Source organism: Mobula birostris, chromosome 2, assembly GCF_030028105.1.
Source record: "Mobula birostris isolate sMobBir1 chromosome 2, sMobBir1.hap1, whole genome shotgun sequence".
Lineage (NCBI taxonomy): Eukaryota > Metazoa > Chordata > Chondrichthyes > Myliobatiformes > Myliobatidae > Mobula > Mobula birostris.
Window position 1 is genome coordinate 70,642,397 of NC_092371.1, and position 20,965 is coordinate 70,663,361.

The 20,965-nt window shown below is 38.2% G+C and overlaps 1 protein-coding gene across 11 annotated transcripts in view; it reads left to right on the forward strand.

Annotated features, from left to right (window-relative positions):
* LOC140187428 (nuclear receptor coactivator 3-like) overlaps positions 1-20,717 on the forward strand; it is a 227,932-nt gene extending 207,215 nt beyond the window's left edge. For 10 of the 11 annotated variants that reach the window (XM_072242752.1, XM_072242775.1, XM_072242768.1 and 7 more), the window contains 7 exons: positions 157-328; positions 3,114-3,419; positions 6,481-6,582; positions 9,241-9,466; positions 11,761-11,935; positions 13,191-13,377; positions 15,024-20,717. In XM_072242752.1, coding sequence (XP_072098853.1) covers positions 157-328; positions 3,114-3,419; positions 6,481-6,582; positions 9,241-9,466; positions 11,761-11,935; positions 13,191-13,377; positions 15,024-15,035 — 1,180 coding nt within the window. In that variant the 3' untranslated portion in view covers positions 15,036-20,717. The remainder of the gene's footprint in view (positions 1-156; positions 329-3,113; positions 3,420-6,480; positions 6,583-9,240; positions 9,467-11,760; positions 11,936-13,190; positions 13,378-15,023) is intronic. The other variant, XM_072242823.1, reaches the window with a different exon arrangement.
* The last annotated feature ends 248 nt before the right edge of the window (positions 20,718-20,965 follow it).

The window sequence follows — 20,965 nt, forward strand, 5'->3', positions numbered from 1 at the left end:
CTTCTGGGTGATTCTTGCATATTGCAGGAGATGATCAAGGCATCCTGGATTCACTCACAAAGATAGTTCTGTTGTGCTCCTTTAACTCCAGCTAATATTTAATTACTGGTTTGTATCTGCAATGATGTGTTTGGTTGTAAATGTTTTTTTTTGTAGGCAACCATTTGGAAGCTCCCTGGATGATCTACTTTGCCCACCCACTACTGCCGAAGCTCAGAATGACGAGAAGGCCTTGCTGGATCAGTTGGACACACTGCTGAGCAATGCAGATGAAATGGGGCTAGAAGAAATTGACAGGGCATTAGGAATTCCAGATCTTATCAGTCAGGTACAGCAATTAATCCTTCATCTATTTTGTTTGATTGCTCTTTGCACTTTTCTGTGCATTTCGTGAGCTCAGACTACCCATTGTTTAACAGAAAGGGCTATCAAACTCATCAGATGTTAGCTTCAACAGCATTTAATTGAGCATTTTATACATTTCCTCTTATTTATTCCACTTTGTTCCTAAAATGTTCTTCATTGATACATGTGCAGACAATACATACTTCCGTTGACATTTGAAGGCAAATATGCTGTGTATTTTTATCACAAACGAGAAAATCTGCACATGCTGGAAATCCATGCAACACACACAAAATGCTGTAAAAATTCAGCAGGCCAGGCAGCATTTTGTGTGTGTTGCTATGTATCTTTATCACTGCTTGACAGTGTTTCTACTTCCAAGGAATTAAGAGATGTGTACCCAGAGGTCAACATTCCCTAATTGCCTACCATTTACCGTACATGTCCTTACTCCTATTTGGCTTCCCAGTACACATCACTTTGCACTTCTTGAGATCAAGTACCATCTGCTAATATTACCTGCCTCTTGAATCAGAGTTAGCTGAAATAATGCATTCAACAGTAGCTCATAAACATAAATGATACTCTAAGTATCATCCCACTCTCCATTATTTGTAATAATTGCTCAGGCTGTTTTGAACAATGTCTTTTTGTTTTTGTTTTCGTTTTCACATCTCCCTGTTTCTGCTGTTTACAGTTCAAAGTCTTCAATTATTTGAAGGAGGCTGATTTGACAAATCTTTTAGGAACAAGGAAAGCTATTTGTGTAGAGCTGGTCAATCTATTGGATGTGATTGAGGAATTGCAATGGATCATCCATTTGCAGTGCCTATAAAAAGTATTCATCCCCCTTGGAAGTTTTTATGTTTTATTGTTTTACAACATTGAATTACAGTGGATTTAATTTGGCTTTTTTGACACTGACCAACAGAAAAAGACTCTTTTGTGTTGAAGTGAAAACAGATCTCTACAAAGTAATCTAAGTTAATTACAAATGTAAAATACCAAATGATTGATTGCATATTCACCCCTTCAATATGACACACCAAATCATTACTGGTGCAGCCAATTGGTTTTAGAAGTCACAGAATTAGTTAAAAGGAGATCTGTTTTTGGAGACCTGTGTGCAGACAAGGTGTTTCCATTGATTGTAGTAAAAATACACCTGTATCTGGAATGTCCAGCTGCTGCTGAGTGAGTCAGTATCCTGACAAAAACTACACCTTGAAACCAAAAGAACACTCTAAGCAACTTTGCGAAAAGGTTATTGAAAAGCACAAATCAGGAGATGGATACAAGAAAATTTCCATGTCACTGAATATCACTTGGAGAAATGGAAAGAATATGGCACAGCTGTAAATTTACCTAGAACAGGCCACCCTCAATAACTGAGTGACCGTGCAATAAGGGGACTAGTGAGGCAGGCTTAAAAACAACAAAGTTAATATCCTGGAGTGGCCAAATCAGAGTCCAGACCTCAATCCAACTGAGAATTTGTGGCTGGACTTGAAATGGGATCTTCACTGTCAATCTCCATGCAATCTGACAGAGCTTGAGCAAGTTTGTAAAGAAGAATGGGGAAGAGTTGCAGTGTCCAGATGTGCAAAACTGATGGAGACCTATCCACACAGACTCAGGGCTGTAATTGCTGCCAAAGGTGCATCTATTAAATACTGACTTGAAGGGGTTAATACTTATGCAATCAATTAATTTGTGTTTTATATTTGTGATTAATTTAGATTACTTTGTAGAGATCTGTTTTTACTTCGACACGAGTGGGTCTTTTTCTGTTGATCAGTGTCAAAAATGCCAAATTAAATCTACTGTAATTCAATGTTGTAAAACAAGAGAACATGAAAACTTCCAAAGAGGTGGGGGGGGGGGGGTGAATACTGTTTTATAGGCACTGTAATTCTTCATAATAGTATTTTAGTATATTGAAACCATACTAATTCCAGGTTATTGTATTCATAGGTTCCTCTTGTTTGCATTGAACCAACCAATTTCTCCTCTTAGGTTTTAATGAGAATGACTTTTTAAGTAATTGAGTGGAATTCTGTTTTGCTTTCTTGGAAAGAGCTTCGCACTTACGCAAATAATGTCAAATTCAAGCATCGAAAATGCAGTGTATTACATGAACACCTTTTATGTAGTATTGCAGTTGTGTGTGTATAAAACTTGTTCATCACTTTGCAGGTTAGACCAGAAGACCATAACGTAGGAGCAGAACTTGGCCATTTAGCCCATCAGGCCTGCTCCACCATTCAGTCATGGCTGATCCATTATTTTCCCTCCTCAGCCTTCTCCTCGTAACCTTTGACGCTGTGGCCAATTAAGAAATTTTCAATCTCCGCCTTAAGTACTCCCAATGATTTGGCCTCCACACTGCTTGTGGTAACAAATTCCAGAAAACCAACCAGAAAAGGATCATTTTAATCCCACTCATTACCTCTTACCGATCAGCCAATACTCTAACCATACTTTCCTGTAATACCATGGGCTCATAACTTGGTAAGCAGCCTCATGTGTGGCACCTTGTCAAAGGCTTTAGAATTCTGCAAAATGATTTGCAATGTTGTATTAGGTGAAGTGGATTGACAAATCTAAAAGGGAAATGGCTTTGTGCCATAAACTAGGCTGCTGTCTATATATAGAATTTGAATTTATGAATTATAATTTGAAAATATTACATATGAATATTTGAATTACTGTGTCTAAAGGTTTTGAAAATTAATTGAATTAACCTTTTTTAAAATTTTGCTGCCTAGGCTCAGCCTCTTGAGGCACACTCAGAACTGTTTTCCGGTCAAGACACAGCCATGATGTTAGAACAGAAAGCTATGTATAGTCAGCCATTTCCTTCACAGGCTGGACCAGCACAAGGGTGCTATCCTTCCATGCAGGGCCAACAACCAGGTTTTAATCCCATGATGAATCAAATGGGTCAACAAGGCAGCTTTCCCCTTCCGAACATCCATGCCAGAGCAAACTTTGCTCGACATCGTATGATGAATGCTTCTGCTCCCAAACAACTTAGATTTCAACTTCAGCAGAGGTTGCAAGGACAACAGCAGGTAAGAGCAGCTTCTCTAATAGTTAGATTTTCATGATGAAGGTGTTTAATCTTATTAGGATGTTCTTGATGTTTGGTCTTGATCAGAAGGAAAGGCCATTTCTGAGAAGCAGATTTTCACTGTCTCAAAGTCAGTACTTGTACCTAATAAAGTGGCCACTGAGTGTATGTTCATAGTTTTCTGCTGCTGTAAGCCATTTACTTCAAGGTTTGATGTGTTGTACATTTACTGTTGTAATGCGTGATTTGAGTTACTGTCGCCTTCCTGTCAACTCAAAGCAAGCTGGCCATTCTCTTCTGAACTGATGCATTAAAATGGTGTTTTAGCCCTCCAAACTGCTGCTCGCTTGACATTTATCACATCATTCTTTGTAAATGCTGGAAACAGTAGTGTGTGAAAGTCACAGGAAATCAGCAGTTTCTGAGCTACTCAAACCACCCCGTCTGGTACCAATGGTGGAAGTCACTTAGATCACACTTCTTGTCTATTCTGATGTTTGGTCTAAAGAACAACTGAACCTCAAAGTTCAAAATACATTTACAGGCTGCTACAAAATAAAGCAACCCAATAGAGCCCATTAGAATAACAGAAGAATGTTAGCGCTCAATGTGCAGAAAAGAAGCAATCATGTAAACAATAAGCAAATAACATTCTGATAAAAAGTTCACAAAAAGTGAGTCCATTGCCATGAACTAATTTCATCGCTGCAGCCTGTACAGTTAGTTGGAGGCCACAACCTCAGTTCAGCTTAGAGACAAGCAGACCTCATGAGCAGCGAGCTGAATACCGGTCCATCCCTCACCTCCAGCCCGATACACTCTTGGGCTTGAACCCTTCTGCCTCGATTCAGTCTTTACCTGACTGTTCCAATCTGGCCCATTGCTTAAATTCATCAAACATCAGCCTACTCATCATTCTCAGGCCTGGGCCTCGCTGACTTGCCTCATATCTGCCTCTTCAAATCGCTTCCAAGTCCAACTGAGCAATGGCCAAACGTTGGCTCATACCCTGCTTTCGGGCTCGGGCCCAGGCCCCAATGCCTCAATTCGGCCTGTACACACCACGTTGCAACTGTCCTCCACCTTTGAGACTTCAGTTTACACCTCAAGAAAGCCAGGTCATAAAGGCAGTTCAAAAGTTCAACTCCAAAAAGGAAGTTGCAGGCTATTGATTGCTGTCCTGATGAAGGGTCTTGGCCCAAACCCTCGACTGTTTACTCTTTTCCATAGATGTTGCCTGGCCTGCTGATTTCCTCCAGCATTTTTGTGTTTGTTTGCTTTTGATTGCAGTAAATGTTTTTGAGAAAAAGTCTGATGAATAAAGTAGCTTTTGCTGCCAACAAGTCATTGCTGTGCTCACCAGTGCCATCTTGACTCTGTCTGCATGCTTTTATGCATTAAGTTCATGCCACATGATTGGCTGATTAGATATTTGCATTAATGAACAGGTGTACAGGTGTACCTAATAAAGAGGGCACTGAGCGTATATTAAGCAAATAGTTGACAGGCACTTGCTTGCTGAAATGTGAATGATATTTGAATGTGGTTTCTTTGGAGACTGATTATAGCCATCTTGAGAGACCAGTTGGAAGGATGCTATTACAGAAGGTCCTTTTACAGAAGCCACCAATGGTCCATGATTTTAGTGTGGAAGAAGCACTAGTGTACCTGCCAGATCATTTTAAAGTTAATTAGCTTGGTACAGATCTGCAATGGCTCTTAAAAGATTTATGGTTAGATTGTACAAAGATGTTTCAAGGTTACATTATTGACCAAATTATTTCCAGCCAAGCTAGAGATGATTGTGTAATTAAATCATTGATCAAGCCTGTTAATTGCAGTGGAGTTAAGTGACTGAAATTATTCAGTGCATATAATTTTTATTTAGCCTTCATTTTACTGTATTTCTGTTAAGAAGTTACCCAGCCTTTACTGGGAGACACTTCTGTAGTTTCATCCACATAAATTGACAAACTGTTTTGTACAGTGGCCTATTCCAGCCTGCCTTATTTCTTAGGCTAATATTGTGTTGCCAATTCTGTTGAGCATTCTGCCAACATCAGCAACTATGCAATTAAACAAACCACTCTGATGATAGAGGCAGAGGGATACTTGACCTCTGACAAATAACATTTCATTATAGAAGTTAATATTAACTGTAACCCTCTCCACAGAAATAACATGTTTTACAGAAATTATGTTTTTAGTATTTAGATTTTAAGTCTTATAAATGGATATTGAATTTCTTGAAAAAGTTATATTTCAATATTCCTTCCTGAAACTACGGGATTATATTTTGTCATTAAAGATGCATAGTAACTTGCCCGAGGAAAAAATACACTCAACATTATTTGTACTGAATATATTCAGGCAAAGTGTTTGAACCCCAGACTGGCTTCCCTTTTATCTGATTCATGTCAATAACATTACCAGCATCTAAGAAATGGAAAATGTTACCAGCGTAAATGTGCAGACCCTTGCCCTTTTCCCCAAATCTATCACAGCCAAATCCATGGTATATTGTCTTGATTTTTACCATTGTTATGATTCTTCATCAGCCATGAATATTATTGTGGAGCTCCTGTTTATCAGGGCTGATAGATTTTAGTATCTCAAAGGAATCAGTTGTTTTAGAAATTTGCAAAGATTACTCTGTAATCAAATGGAATTTTTTTGTCCTTTGTACAGAAGGTGTAGTCATGACTTGTCACTTCCCCATGCAAAGGGAAATCCATTTGATATCTTGTACTTGGGCTGCCTGCTCACTTTGATTACTACTGCTGCTGCTCCTCATGGAAAATGGCAATTTTTCTTGATAATTGAGGATGTGGTAGAAATAAAAAGATTATTCCAACTTGTCTTTAATCAAGAAAATAAGATGAAAAGAAAATAAGAGTATAAGAATATGGGAGCAGAATTCAACCTATTGAAAAGGAATAGTAATAGGTTGTATGTCACTAGGCTTCTTGCATTTTGGGAAATGTGGTTTGCTGCAATGTATGGAGTACAGTCTATATCTGAATCAGAACTGGATATATTTAATCCATATTTATATTTTGAAGCTTATGAATCCAAATCGTCAGTCCCTTGGAGTCAAACTGGAAAATCCCAACACGGTTAATCCAGCTCTTCGACCAGGCATCCAACAGCAAATGGTAGCACAGGTAACGATTCATCTTCAATCTTTTATTGTCAAAATATTAATCTGTTTTTACAAAAATAATGTTTCCCCCATAGATTAATTGCTAAACGTTTTCCTGTGTATGTATAGGTTTTCCATCATTGAAATACATAATTTGAATTCATAATCTAAACTTGTTGTATAATAGGTCTATTATTGCATACATTTATAATAACTTCTGACCTCTCCTGTGTTATCACTGTACTCATTCTGCACATAGTTTTCATTAAGCAAACATGCTATGAACAGTTTTTAGATTCAAAAGGTGTGATTTGTAATTACTACATAGAGAATATGTATCAATGAGAGTTGGTGAAAGTTACTTCAGTGGCCAAAGTCTCAGATAATCCATCTCTGCCTGAAATTTTTTAAAAAAACTATTTATTCCAGCCCAGAGACAGTGAAACTTTTCATATGCAGTTATCTCTGACAGTGCCGCCTTATAAAAGTATTCAGACCCTAACCCATTATACACATAAATGAGTATTATGTACCTTTATTTCCTGTGGAGCATCAAGAAAGCTCACCTCTGTCCCAGGATACTGACGGACTTTTACCGTTGTACCATTGAGAGCATACTCACCAACTGCATCTCAGTGTGGTATGGCAGTTGTCCCATATCGGACCGCAAAGCACTCCAGCATGTAGTGAAGACTGCCCAGCGGATTATCAGCACCCAATTGCCCACCATTGAGAACATCTGCTGCCTGGGCAGGGCGAAAAGCATTATCAAGGATGCATCTCACCCTAACCATGGACTTTTTACTCTCCTCCCATCCGGTAGGCGCTACAGGAGCCTCCGCTCCCGCACCAGCAGGCACAGGAAGAGCTTCTTCCCTGAGGCTGTGACCCTGCTGAACCTCCCATCACAGCGCTAAGCACTATTGCACCCATATTGTACTGTCTCAGTACTTACATTTGTGTGCTGTAGCACTTACTTTTTATTCGCAGTTATTTTGTAAATAACACTATTCTTTGCACTTCTGGTTAGGTGCTAACTGTATTTCATTGGCTTTGTATCTGTACTCAGCACAATGATAATAAAGTTGAATCTAATCTAATCTAATTACAACCGGGGATTTTGATCAATTTAACTGAGAATTTTTATTTGTGAACTCCATGCTCCATTTTTGACTATGGATCCCAAAAAGCAGGGAAAATTGGAAAGCATGAAACCTAAAAATTCAAAAACTGAAATGTCAGTGGTTCAAAAGTATTAATCAGTATCACCTCTCACAGCTATGACAGCCAGTAGTCTTTTTGGATAAGTCTCTATTAGCTTTGCATAACGTGAGGAGCAAGAATTGCCTGTTCCTTCCTGCACAGTTGCTCAAGCTGTGCCAGATAAGTTGGGGAGTGGCAGTGGATAGCAAACTTGAAGTCTTGCCAGAGATGTTAGAATGGGTTAAGGTCAGGGCTTTGACTGGGCCACTCAATGGACAGCAGTTTTCTCCATTTGAAACCACTCCATGATTGCTCTGGCAATGTGCTTTGGGTCATTGTCCTAGAGGGGTGGCCTGATCTTGGCAGTTTGGCTGTGGTTTCATATTTTTTCTACTTTTTCATGATGAACTGCACTGAGCTCTGTGCCTTTGAGATGGTTTTGTACCCTTCCCCAGATTTGTGTTTCTCTACTATGATTTCTTGACTTGTCTTGAATGCTCTTTGTCTTTATTTTGGTTTGGTCAATTGAAAAATGTACCATACTGGTGGACCTTACAGAGAGAGGGGGTATTTATTCTTATGGATTCATTGAAAATTATTGATCCTCCAATTTTCTGCGTCAACAAATTGGGTGAGCTGTAAGGTAATATACAGTATTGCACTTAAGGAAAGTTAGTGTAGTAATACAAGGAAGAGGAATGCTTTTTCAGCCTCACAATTTTGGTTTTTAATCTTTAGTAAATTGTTGGTAGGTTTTGGAATTTTTCTTTTGATTTGACATGATGCACAATGTTTTGTAGATTAGCTCAAAAAATCCTACTTCAATATATTTTAAGTTTCGGGAATGAAATGATAAAACGTGAAAATATTGTAGTTGTGGGTGCTGAATAATTTTTCAAGATGTTGTACATATGTTGTGAAACTTGTTTTATAGCATTGATACAGAGCAATACATAAAATACGCTATAAATAATATGAAATAGCTAAAATAATTAAATGTACTGCAAAAAGAGCCAGAAGTATTCAAGTTATGTTTATGGTTTCATTGTCTGTTCAAAAATCTGATGGTGGGGGTGAAGAAGCTGTTCCCAAAACATTGAGTGTTTGTTTTCAGGCTTCTGATGGTAGTAATGAGAAGAGGGCATGTCCTGGGGTGGTCGGGGTCCATCATGTTGGATGCTGCCCTTTTGAGGTATCACCTTTTGAAGATGTCCTCGATGGTGAGGGGGCTTGTGCCCGTGATAGTGCTGGCTGAGTTTACAGCCCTCTGCAATTATTTAAATTATCATTGTTTTATGCTGATCTACCATTGTTATTTGAATTTGGATAACATGAGTAATCTACCACTGTTTTGGAACTTGCACACAATGCCCTGTCTTCTCAACGTGATACAAAATGACAAAATCGCACTCCAATCCTGACAATGGTTTGTGAATTACTGTGGGCTGTTTATGTCGTCTTCTGTACTCATTTATAGGGCTTTCTCAATGCACAGATGATGGCCCAGAGACACCGAGAGATCTTGAGTCAACAGCTTCGTCAGAGGCAGATGATACATCGAGCCATGATCATGCGACAACACCAACAGCAAGGTTTCAGTCCTCCACCCAATGTAACGGCTCCTACTGGCATGGAAGCTCCCATGGGAGGTCCTCAGATAACTCCGGCATCACCGCAACAATTCACGTACCCTGCAAATTATGGTATAAAATTCATTCATTTTGCATTGCATTTATGTGATATCCCATTGCCATTATCAAAACAGACCTTCTGTGTTCAACAGTGAGTTCAATGTTATCACACATTTCCGGCCTTTGTTCTTCATTCCCTTTGTTATTTTAGATAACTGTATTTTATGTCCAGTATTTGTCATTTAATCCCAACTCCAAGCACAGACCTGCATTGCTCTCTTACCCTCTCTGCTCCCATTCCAACCCATCCTTTTGCTGGATCTCAAACCTTTTAGTCTATAACTTTTCCAAGTTCTGACCAGAAATATTAACTCTCTTTCTGTTTTCATAGATACTGTGTGACCTCCTGAGTATTTTCAGCAACTACTATTTTAATATCCTTTATCTACTGTATCTGTCAGCATTTCCTTATTGTTTTTTACAGAATTTCCCCATACCTGCTCCAAGCCTCTAAAATCCCTGTGCCTCCAATTCTGGCCTTAGTGAGATTGCACTTGGAGTATTGTGTGCAGTGTTGGTCTCCTAGCTACAGGGTGGATGCGCTTAAGACAGAGGGTACAAAAGGTATTCACAAGGATGTTATCAGAGGCTTGAGTCATAAAGAAAGACTGAATATGCTTGGACTGTTTTCCTCGAGTGAAGGAGGCTGAGGCAACGTCCACTCTAGACCGGATAATTGTGAAAATGCTGGTTTCGAGTAAAAACGATAGGCGTCCACACCAAGTGTTTTTGAAAATACCTCTGTCCACATTAAAACGGGTATTTGAGCGAATCTCCTCCTACTGGGCATGTGCAGGACACAACTACAGAAAACAAGCGAAGAGGAAACGGTATACTTGGTGCGCGTTTGTCCAGTTACAGACTAGGAAAACTTAAAAGAAAATTGCCAAACAATGGACAGCTATTGGCTGTTGCACAGGAGGACCTAAAACTAAAAAAAAAACAAATACTGAAGTGTACGGAGGCAGCCGACAGGGAGTTCACGGATAGTATGACCCAGCTGAGGACGAACATTGAAAAACTGACTAACTCTGTTGCAGAGGGGTTTGCAATGATGAGGAATATGATGCCCCCCCCCCAGTACTTTTCACCGCCACAATACCAGCCTCACAGCCACTACAATAGCTACACATACGGACACACAGACCCCCTGATGGCCCCACCAACATCTTCCCCACTCCCACAGAAGGGTCACCCTGGAAACATTTCCTACTGCTGTAGTTTCTTCACCAATGAAAGGGATGACAGGTTTTTTAAAACCTCCCATTACCCTGTGCACACTACAACGCCCAACCGGCGTTTTCAGATTTAAACACTCTGGAGAGCATTTTAGAAAAACTCCGTTTTTGGGGGAGGAAAACACTGTTTCGGTGTGGACGGAGGGTCAAAACGGAGAGAAAAAGCTTCGGTTACGGATTTATCTGGTCTTGTGTGGACGTAGCCTGAGGGAGTGATCTAATAAAAGTACAGTAATTCATGAAGGGCGTAGATAAGCTAAATGGTCACAGTTACTTTTCCCCTAGGATAAGAAAGTGACAGGAATATGTGCTAGATAGCACATATTTAATGTGAGAGCGGAATGATTTACAGAGAACCTGAGGGTGGAGATGAAGGACCTCAGTCTGGAATGTCTTTTGCCCATTTCACTGCATAGATGCTGTCTGACTCAGTGAGTTCCTCCAGCGTCTCTTGTGTGGAAGCAAATCGGAACTGGTTTATTATTATCTCGTGGACCAAGGTACAACAAGTTTGTCTTGCCTACTGTTCATACAATTCATTACCTGGTGTATTGAGGTAGGACAAGGTAAAATAAAATAAAATGCAGAATAAAGTGTAACAGCTGCAGAGAAAGTGCAGTATAGGTAGACAATTAGCTGCAGGATCATAATAAGGTAAATTGTGAGGTCAGTAGTAGGGAACCATTCAATTGTCTTATAACATTGGGGAAAGTGCTATCCTTGAGCTTCGGTACGTGCATTCAGGCTTTTGTATCTTCTGCCTGAGGAGAGAAGAAAGAATATCTAGGATGGTTGGCGAAGATCTTTTGATGCTCATTATCCAGGTAGATGAAAAAAAACCATGTGGTCAGTGGCATGGAGACACTGCCTGTCCAGTAAGAGTCAAAATGGGAAAAATTACAAAATGAATATCTGTGTTTTATCTGCTGGAATTGCAGTGAAATATCTTTGCCTTTGATTGCAAAGAGACTTTTATTGGCAAATTGATAAATGACTGTGGTTATTCAAAAGTGTGAATGGATTGGCTGTGAATAGTAGGAATTGGATTAACTAATTTTCTCTATGCAGGTATGAATCAGCAGACTGATCCAACTTTTGGCAGGGCTCCCAGCCCTCATAATGCACTCATGTCGAGAATGGGCCCTTCACAAAATCCCATGATGCAACACCCTCAGGCTGCTTCTGTCTACCAAACAACCACTGACATGAAGAGCTGGTCCACTGGAAATATGGGTGGAAATAGGTATGTTATTTAGAGCTATTGGTTAATGCAGAAGCTATTTGGATTGTTTGCACTATTTCAAGTTAAGACATATGGTTCAATAGGGGTCCAGCACAATAATATATAGGCTACGTTGCTTGCCTAGAGTTTTCATATTTTTGCGAGGGAGGTGGCTTGTCAGTGTGTGCTGTATGTGAGGATCACAGCTGTGAACCCAAAACTTGAATGATTGGGGTTTAAAAAAAACATTCAGTCCAAAGAACTCCTAAGATGTTTTCCAATTCTGTTTTGGCACTGAACTGGATCAGTTGTTCATACGTTGTCAAATTAAAGCAATATACACTCAGTGGCCACTTTATTAAGTACACCTATATACCTCATTAATGCAAATTTCTGATCAGCCAATCATGCATAAAAGCATGCAGGCATGGTGAAGAGATTCAGTTGTTCAGACCAAATGTTAAAATGGGGAAGAAATGTTATCTAAGTAACTTTGATTGTGAAATGATTGTTGGTGCCTGATGGGATGGGTTGAGTATCACAGAAACTCCTGATGTGCATGAAAAACTCAAGAGAACAGTCCCTAAAGTTTACAGAGAATGGTGAGAAAAACAATTCCTTGGGGTTAAAAAACAGCTTGTTAATGAGAGAGGTCAGAGGAGAATGGTCAGACTGCTTCAAGCTAGCAGGAAAGCAACATTAACTCAAAAACCACACATTACAGCAATGATGTGCAGAGGAGCACCTCTGAATGCAGAGCATGTTAAAACTTGAAGTGGAAGGGCTACCGCAGCAGAAGACCACAAACATACAACAGGAGGTACCTAATAAAGTGGCCATTGAGTGTATGGCTACCCTTCGAAGTCTTACTGTTTTTTTTAAGTGAGATTAACCTCTCACTCCGAATTTGTATTACAGGTCTATAGTGGGTTTGAATTAGAAATCACTTGTATCAATACTAAATGTTTAGTGTGAGGTGGAAAGCCAGCTAGACTATGTGGGCTATGAACCACAAGCATCAATATTTTTTCTCTGTATAGGTGATAAAAGCTGAAACAGTTTGCTGGCATAGCGAACAACAAATTTGCTAGAAAGGATAAGAGAAAAGCATTGGGCTTGTTTCTTTTAAAGGGAGATAGCTAAAGAGTTAAATGCCCTCCTAACACATGAATCTTACTTGCATCATGCAGACATCATTCCTCTGGAATAGTCTACGGTGATTAATGAAATTGAATAGATGTAAATTAGCTTATCTTGTTTTTTTTTTTCCCTGCAGTGCTTTTCCTCAGCAATCTCCACAGCAATTTGGGCAACAGACAAATGCTAGCACGTACAACAACCTGATGAATATGAACAACAACATGTCAGTAAATGCCAGTGGTAACAGTATGGGTCAGATGCCAGGGCAGATGGGCATGGCCCCAATGTCTGTGTCAGGGATATCAAGCATGGGTCCAGAACAGGTAGGAATTTTCATTTAATAAATGAGTTCACATAGAATCTTTGTCTTACTATATCCCAAAAGTGTTCTACAACCAGTAAAGCGTTTTTTGAAAGTGTGATCCACAAGAAATAGGATGATAAGTAATCTTGAAGCCTGTGAATCTACTGTGCTGTGTTCTTAGTTCAGGACTGAAATCATCCATTTTCTTGTCCTTTTCCCATACTTCTTAATGCCCACAAACCTGTCAATGAAATTTTCATACTTGATGAAGCATTTAGAACTCACTGTGGCAGAGGTTTCTAAGGATTTGCAAACCTTTGGCGTTGGAAAGTTTATTCATTTCAGTCCAAAGCAAGAAATTCAAAATTCTGAGTTCTATACTCTACAAGTTCACGGATCAATATTTCAGCATATAACTTGTTAAGCCCCTTAAAATTTAGCATGCTTAAATAAAATTACTTATTTGATATGTTCAGAGAATTTAGGCCCATTCTACATTATCTTGCCTCATAGGACAACTTATTTATAGCAGGAACCAACCTAGTGAACCGGTTATTAATGAAATTTCTTGAGTCCTGGGACACTGCACTGAAGAAATGCGGTTGCAGTGTTTCTTTCATATAAATCTGCGTTAGATTAAAGTATTAAAATAAAGAAGATTACTTCCAATGCATGTACATCAGGACCTACTTAAAAACTAGCTGAGGTTGCCAAGCCTTGATTCCTGCTGCATGGTTTGCCGGGATGGCGAGGGTAAATAGATAAATTCCGATTGCAGTCCTGATGAAGGGTCTCTACTTGAAACAGCGACTGTCTATTTCCTGTCATATACTGCCTGACCTGCTGAATTCCTCCTGCATTTTGTGTGTATTACTCTGGATTTTAAGCATCTGCAGAATCTTTTGTGTTTATGAAATAGATAAATCAATTACAATCTTTTATATATAATATATCTAAAGTCAAACTGCAGTATTTTGATTGCTTGTGAGTGATGATAACTATATTTTTGACTAAGACCCTGGCTTGGTAATGAAATGAAGGTTTTGCACAGAAGATCCAAGAAATGCTAGAATAGTAGTTTTGATTTTATTCTTCAGGAAGAGAAACTAATTTATGTCCTGAACGTAGAGTAAATCAAGTATCCAGTCACTTGTCACAGAGCAAAACAGATGACTTTTAAACACCAGGGCCAGTGCAGAACCAATGGCAATGTAATGAATGCATTTAGCCACACATCCTGAGTAGAGATAGTTGTAGCAATAGCAGTAATTTGGGGTTTTGTTTGTTGTGTCCTTTTATCTCTGATGATGCTGTAAGGATGTCGTGTGGAAAATGGAAATGCCACAAACGGACAGCTTGGGCTCTGTTAATTTCATTTCTCTGTCGCCAAGTTCATGTTGCATTATTTTTGTAAAAGTAAGTTTAAAAAACTTGCAGGTCAGTGGGTGCAGCAACATTTTATAGGGTTTAAGAGAAGCTCCTGGACTGTTTGATTTGATTTCTTCACCTTGATATATGATTCTTGTCATGGGACAAAAAAATGGATTGTTTGCCATCACTAACTTCACTTTTGAGTACCAAAGGAAATTGTGAATTATTTTACTGAACTGCCTTATATTTTTTGAAACAACTGACTGCATATTTTCAATTTTTTTTATGAAACAGAAATATTGCTGACAACTCAGGATGACTGTTCATCAATCCAAAAGGTTAACCTGGGTCCAGGTGGCTTGTGAAATCAGTGCACTAAGGATCTACAGTAGACACTTGCACAGAGAAGGAAATGGTGCCATCTTATGTGCTGCTGGTGTTTGGTGTGGCCCAACCAAAACCACTGTGCCAGCCTGCCAAGGTGTTCATTTCTTAACAATGGAGAACTGTTTCTCTGTTTTTATTAGATGTTTTATCAAAAAGCAGACTCTTGGCAACAGTACAGAGCCAGATCGAAAACTCAAATTGTTTAGGATTTGCTTTGGTTTTTAATTCTCCTCTGATGTCATCTTTGCTTGCCAAATCTAGCATCTACTTTATTGCAGTACCCAGCCATGCTTTATTTTTCCTGACAGTATTGTGATATGTCACTCGCAATGTGGTCATCATACAGTTACGGACATTTGGGGGCAAAATGCCAAGTGACAGCATAGAACAGTGTGCTTGTGGATGCACTTTAGAGAAGATTGAAGTAGTCGAGGTTCACTGTTCTTGTGATCAGTGTAGCCATAGCTGCACATTGGCACATCCTTGATTTTGTTTGGATCATCTTTGCATTAAGTATTCCTCATTAGTATTTCAAAGATCACAACTATCTGTATCCCAACATCCAACTTTTTAAATCTGCATATGCAATGCCTAGCAATAATAATCTTCATTTTAAAATACTGCAGATAAAATTTTGAAATGGGAGTAATGTAAGGTGTGTGCTGTTGACTCTAAGCAAGGTACTGCAGCATAAAACACCTGGAAGCTGGCTCCTGTGAATATATCATGTAAATAATGAATACAATATTATATTATATATACACTTTTATAGGTCACATCTACGGATTTTTTTGTTTGCACAGCATTGGTGAGGCTAATTATTTGATGGACTTATTTCTGTACACTTGCCTTTTAGCATTAGTTCAGGTTGCTAGTCCTGTTTGCGCCTGGCCTTGACAATGGAACTAATTTGTACAAATGTGCAAAATGTTTAGATTTCCCCATGTTACCATCTAGACTTAATTTTGCAAAAAGGCTGCGTTTTTTTTCTCTTTCACAACTGTTGTCCCTCACTTTCCCCAGTTTCATTTACAAAAGAAGCTTCTGAAAAGTACAACTGTATTAACCTTGACCCTTAATCGAGGCTTAAATCAACTGAACAACAATTGATTAAAACTTTGAAGAAGGATTTATTTCTCACTGGTTTCCCTTTTAATTTGTATTGAGATAGAATTCCCCATCAAGCCATTTGACCATCCTCACCTCTGAGAGGAAGGGAGGGAGTTACCTGTAAATTGTTGAACAGTTAATAGTTGCTGATTTCCTTGTGATGGATGATGTGAGAATCATGTTGAAGAGAAGGCTTTCCGCTACTTCTATAAATTCAGGGAGATGGAATATAATTTTCATCATTAAAATGTGATCCAATTCTGATGTCGGGCCTCAAGTGACATTGCTTCAGACAGCAATTTATGCAGCTGTACTCCAAAGGAACAGCAGCTTGTACATGATGTAACTTACTGATTCTGTGTAACTCTGAACGAGCAAACTCCATAATGATTTAATGAAAGAGCGTGAGAACTGACCATTGTGCAATTCCATGGGCAGCACAGTAATATAAGGCTAAGTTTTGTTTGCTTTGGATTTTGGGGGTGCTGGTACTCTGGATTGCATCTGGCTTCAGCTCATTGATCTGGAAGAACTGTGTTAGCAGTAAATGCCACTGATTTCAAAATGTTTAATCAAAAACAAAATTCTTTGAATGCAGGGAGTACTTTTTCTTGGCAGTTAGAAACACAAATATAAACTGTAGATGAATGAGACTGATAAACGATAAATATAGTATTGACAAATCACCTTAAAGATAACACAGGCTGGAGTTCTTTTACATACCTTTAATTGTTCATTGCCGGAGCAATTCTATTTTGTTTTACCTTACATTTTCTCTGTTTTTTTTGTAATTTGTTTCTGCGTACCATTGTTTGGTATTGTCTTAACGACTCCTAAGATGGATAGGTCTGCTACTGTATTAAGAAGTGAAATGTGCAGCAAGGGCATGCATACAAAAATCACAGCCTCTAGTTTAATGCAGAGTTTGTTATTCTACTGTCAAGATGAAACTTGTTTCCCTAAATAAAGACAACATTATAAATGGATACTTTTACCTAATGATTTTAACATAACTGTTCAGCTAGTAAAGAAATCTATGCAATAATTCAATCACAATTATTGTTTATGTGGAGATTGAGACAAGATGCTGTTTCTGGCAACAATTACAGATATTACCACAAATTGAACTATCACAAATTGCACCCACTTTGGTTGAAGCAATTGATATGTTTTGTGCAGTTAATGGCCTGAGGCTAACTCTGATCATATTGATCACTTAACAGGTTTTTATTAAATGACTGGTTGCTTTTAACAGCAGCAGATACATTCCACAAGTATTCAATGGAGGGTTGTTTTTGTACAACACATACACAGGAGAAACACAGCATTTAATATTTACTTTTAGTATACTAATGACTGTTCTTGACTTGAGAGCATGTTTGGTTCAATAGGAGAACATTGATCAATACTCCCTGATTTTGTTCACATTGGATGCTCGAGTGGTACAGCCATTAGCAAAGCCGCCTCACAGCTTCACTGACCTAGATTTAGTCTTGACTTTGCAATCCCACCCATGTGTGGAGATCTTAGGTTTCCTGCATGGCTGTGTGGATTTCCTACAGTACTCCAGTGCCCTCCCACATTCCAAAAGTATTCTGATTAATAGGTTAATCAGCAAAATTAATTTGAGTGCTGATGAGTAATTGGAGAATTTTGGTCAGGGAGGCTGGTTGTTGATGTTGCTGCAATTAGAAAATTATGATTCTCGTAATAGGTGCTTGATAATCAGTATAGATATTGTAGACTGAAAGGCTGTTTCTCTCTTGTTTGACTCTTGAAACCTTCGCTGACCTCTGCTCAAGCTGTAATAGGTCAATATTGAGCAGGTATTTGTGCTCCATAGTGTGCAGATGAACCAAACAAAACTCTGGCTGTCTGAAGTCAAACATGGATGGAGTTGAGTAGTAGGTACAGCACAGGTATTACAGCTCATCTGCTGTTTAGCCAAGTTGTCCAGTGGAAAATGTTTGAGTGCCTGTTGACTCCACTCATCTGGAAATTAAGAACCAGTTCTTAAGTTGTGAAAGTGGTATTAAATATTTACGCATGTGTAATTGGGAGTTGAGAATTTATTTTGCCAGACTTTTTTATTAAAGGGGAATTGGTTAAGTGAAACTACTCAGGTTTGCTATACATCTAGATTCGTGTCAAAACAAAAAAAGCTCAATTATCCTCATGTTGTGTGGGGGCTGGCAACAACCCAGTAACCTGACATCATGAGTAGGCTGGCTGCAATGCAGTAGCAGATTCTTAGTATGAAATACCTGGGGAAAAATAAGTGCTTCATTATATTCAGGTGCATTTCTTGTATCTCAAGAAGGAAATAGATACTAAAAATGCAAATTTTTACATTCAGTGAAGAATTCTATTAAGAATATAACCAGTTAATGTGCATCTGTTATTGTTCATCGTTTTTTAAAACTTTCATACTGTAGGGAAATCACTTTCCTTTTAAGAAGTAGGCAATCTGATACAACAGATTTCCAGAACATCCCAACTAACACATTAGAAACTGTGGATGTCAGGCAGGATTTCTGATTTGAAAGTATTCAGGTCTCAAACTGCAGCCCAGTATATGAACATTCCTTGGTGCCTGAACATGCCCAGTTACATCTGGTGACATGGTACCTTTCACACTTGGGCATTCTCAACACAAACCATATTCTAGAGCTAATTCAGGACTGATTCTTCTGGTACTAGTCCAAGGTGATGGCATGGGAAAAAAAATCACTTGTATCTTATGGGAAAAGCCCATTACTTATGTTCTATAACATTTCCAATTTACAAAATTAGTTATTTTACATGATTTAGTGAAACAGTGCATTTTATTTTTCTTTCCAGAGCTATTAACTGCAAAATTAAAAAAGCAATATTTGATCTTTTTTAAAAAATTGAATTAACTGCTGATTGTATTGTCTTGGCTACATTTTTTGTTTCAGCAAGGAATATTTATATTTTAAAAATCAGTGCATCCACTCCTCTTAAAGCATGTTTATTCCTTCAACATATGGAATTGCTCCTATTCCTGAAAGGTGTAAAGTTATCATTGGATGAGGAGGGACACACTTGTCCTTGCTAAAGAAACTTAAATGTTCTTTGATTTCCTTCATAGCTCAGAAGATTTAGGCACATAGCAGCTGAGTCACATAGGCCAGGTTCAATCCATTTTTTAAACTGTGGAAGAGGGCTGATGCTCTATAGTTGTCCTTACTGACTCTGGGGAGGAGGAAACTGGCTGGGAATCTTACTCACGATACTGATAAAATTTATACATCAATGGATATCGGGGAGCCAAGGGACAAGATTAGCTATGTAAAGCAAACTCTTCAGGATTACTATTGAGTAGTTGTTGTTGGGGTTAGGTATCTCAGGCCACAGTTTCCTGTGGAACAATGATCCAGCATGGATCCAATACCATCAGGAAGGAAGGCAGTGTAGGGATATTTGTGAGGATAGTGTATCTTTAGTCAATTTAAAATGACTTGGATTTTATTCAAAGTGAAACTTCAGTGACACTGTTTACAAATGGGCATCATCCTTTCAGGCTGAACACTGCTTTGAGTAATATCAGTAACTCATTGAAAAATGAAAAGGTTGGGCTGCATGTTTTCAGACCACCACGTTGATTCCCACCCTTCCTTGACAGTAAGTGACCATTTTCCCTAATGTACTTCACATCACAGAATGAGTTCAGAGCACTGTGAATAAAATGGAGTTATATTTTTAATGCTGAGAATTACCATTTTAAATTTCTGTACGATTATTATGTGCGATCTTAACTGGTGCTCTTGGAGATTTGGGATTTCTAGGTAAAATGTGTGCGATTATAGATTTTTAATTTTTGTTTTCATTTCTAGATTGCTTATGGCTTTAGAAATTGAGATTGTGTATTCAAACCCATTTCTTAACTGATAACACCAAATTGTACATTAATATAGTTAATGTATAGGTTTATTCAGTGGAGCAAACTATTTATTATTTAAATAAGAAATAATTAAATGCAAGTATTATAATGAGTCACTTTTGTTTTTTTTCCTTTTTGCTTCTGCCCTTTTTGTTTTTAATTCTTTGTATCATAATTATGGATTTGAAAAATTTTATGCTGGAAAAGCAATATTTGAAAGGCCATCTGGTGGAGACACAGTATTGAAGATTAGAAAGGATTCAATGAAGCAAGGTCTCAAGATTTCTAATGTATCCCTATGTTACATTTTGAGCAAAGCAAGGTATGAAAGCAAATTAATTTTAAGATGGCTCTGCAGAATAAAGGTAGAATGGTTAGCAGATATTGCTTTGACTGATTATTCGCCTCAATGTTAATGTTGTAAATAAAGATTTCTATTTAAAATGTCTTTGGCGATTTGTTACCGTATCTTGCTATTCAGCTGTTTGGAAACAGATGTTGTAAAAAAGCATTCTGTAAAAGATGTACATTAAATACACACAAGCCATGTCTGAATAAATTTTCATGATATTAAAGTGTGTGAATGTGAATGTTAAAACAACATAGTTGTACCATGTGTATCTTTTTATTTGTTGATCGTTAATGATGATCTTACTAACATTTGACCAAGAAGAATATCAAACCTGAAGCATTGCAATATGGAGGATAAGTTTACAAGAAATAGGGTTGACAATTTTTTATAATTTCAACAGAAAATCTGTTTAAACATTTATTTTCATATTGATGCACAATTCTCTAAATTAGAAAGATACTTTATCAATGATAGCATACTATT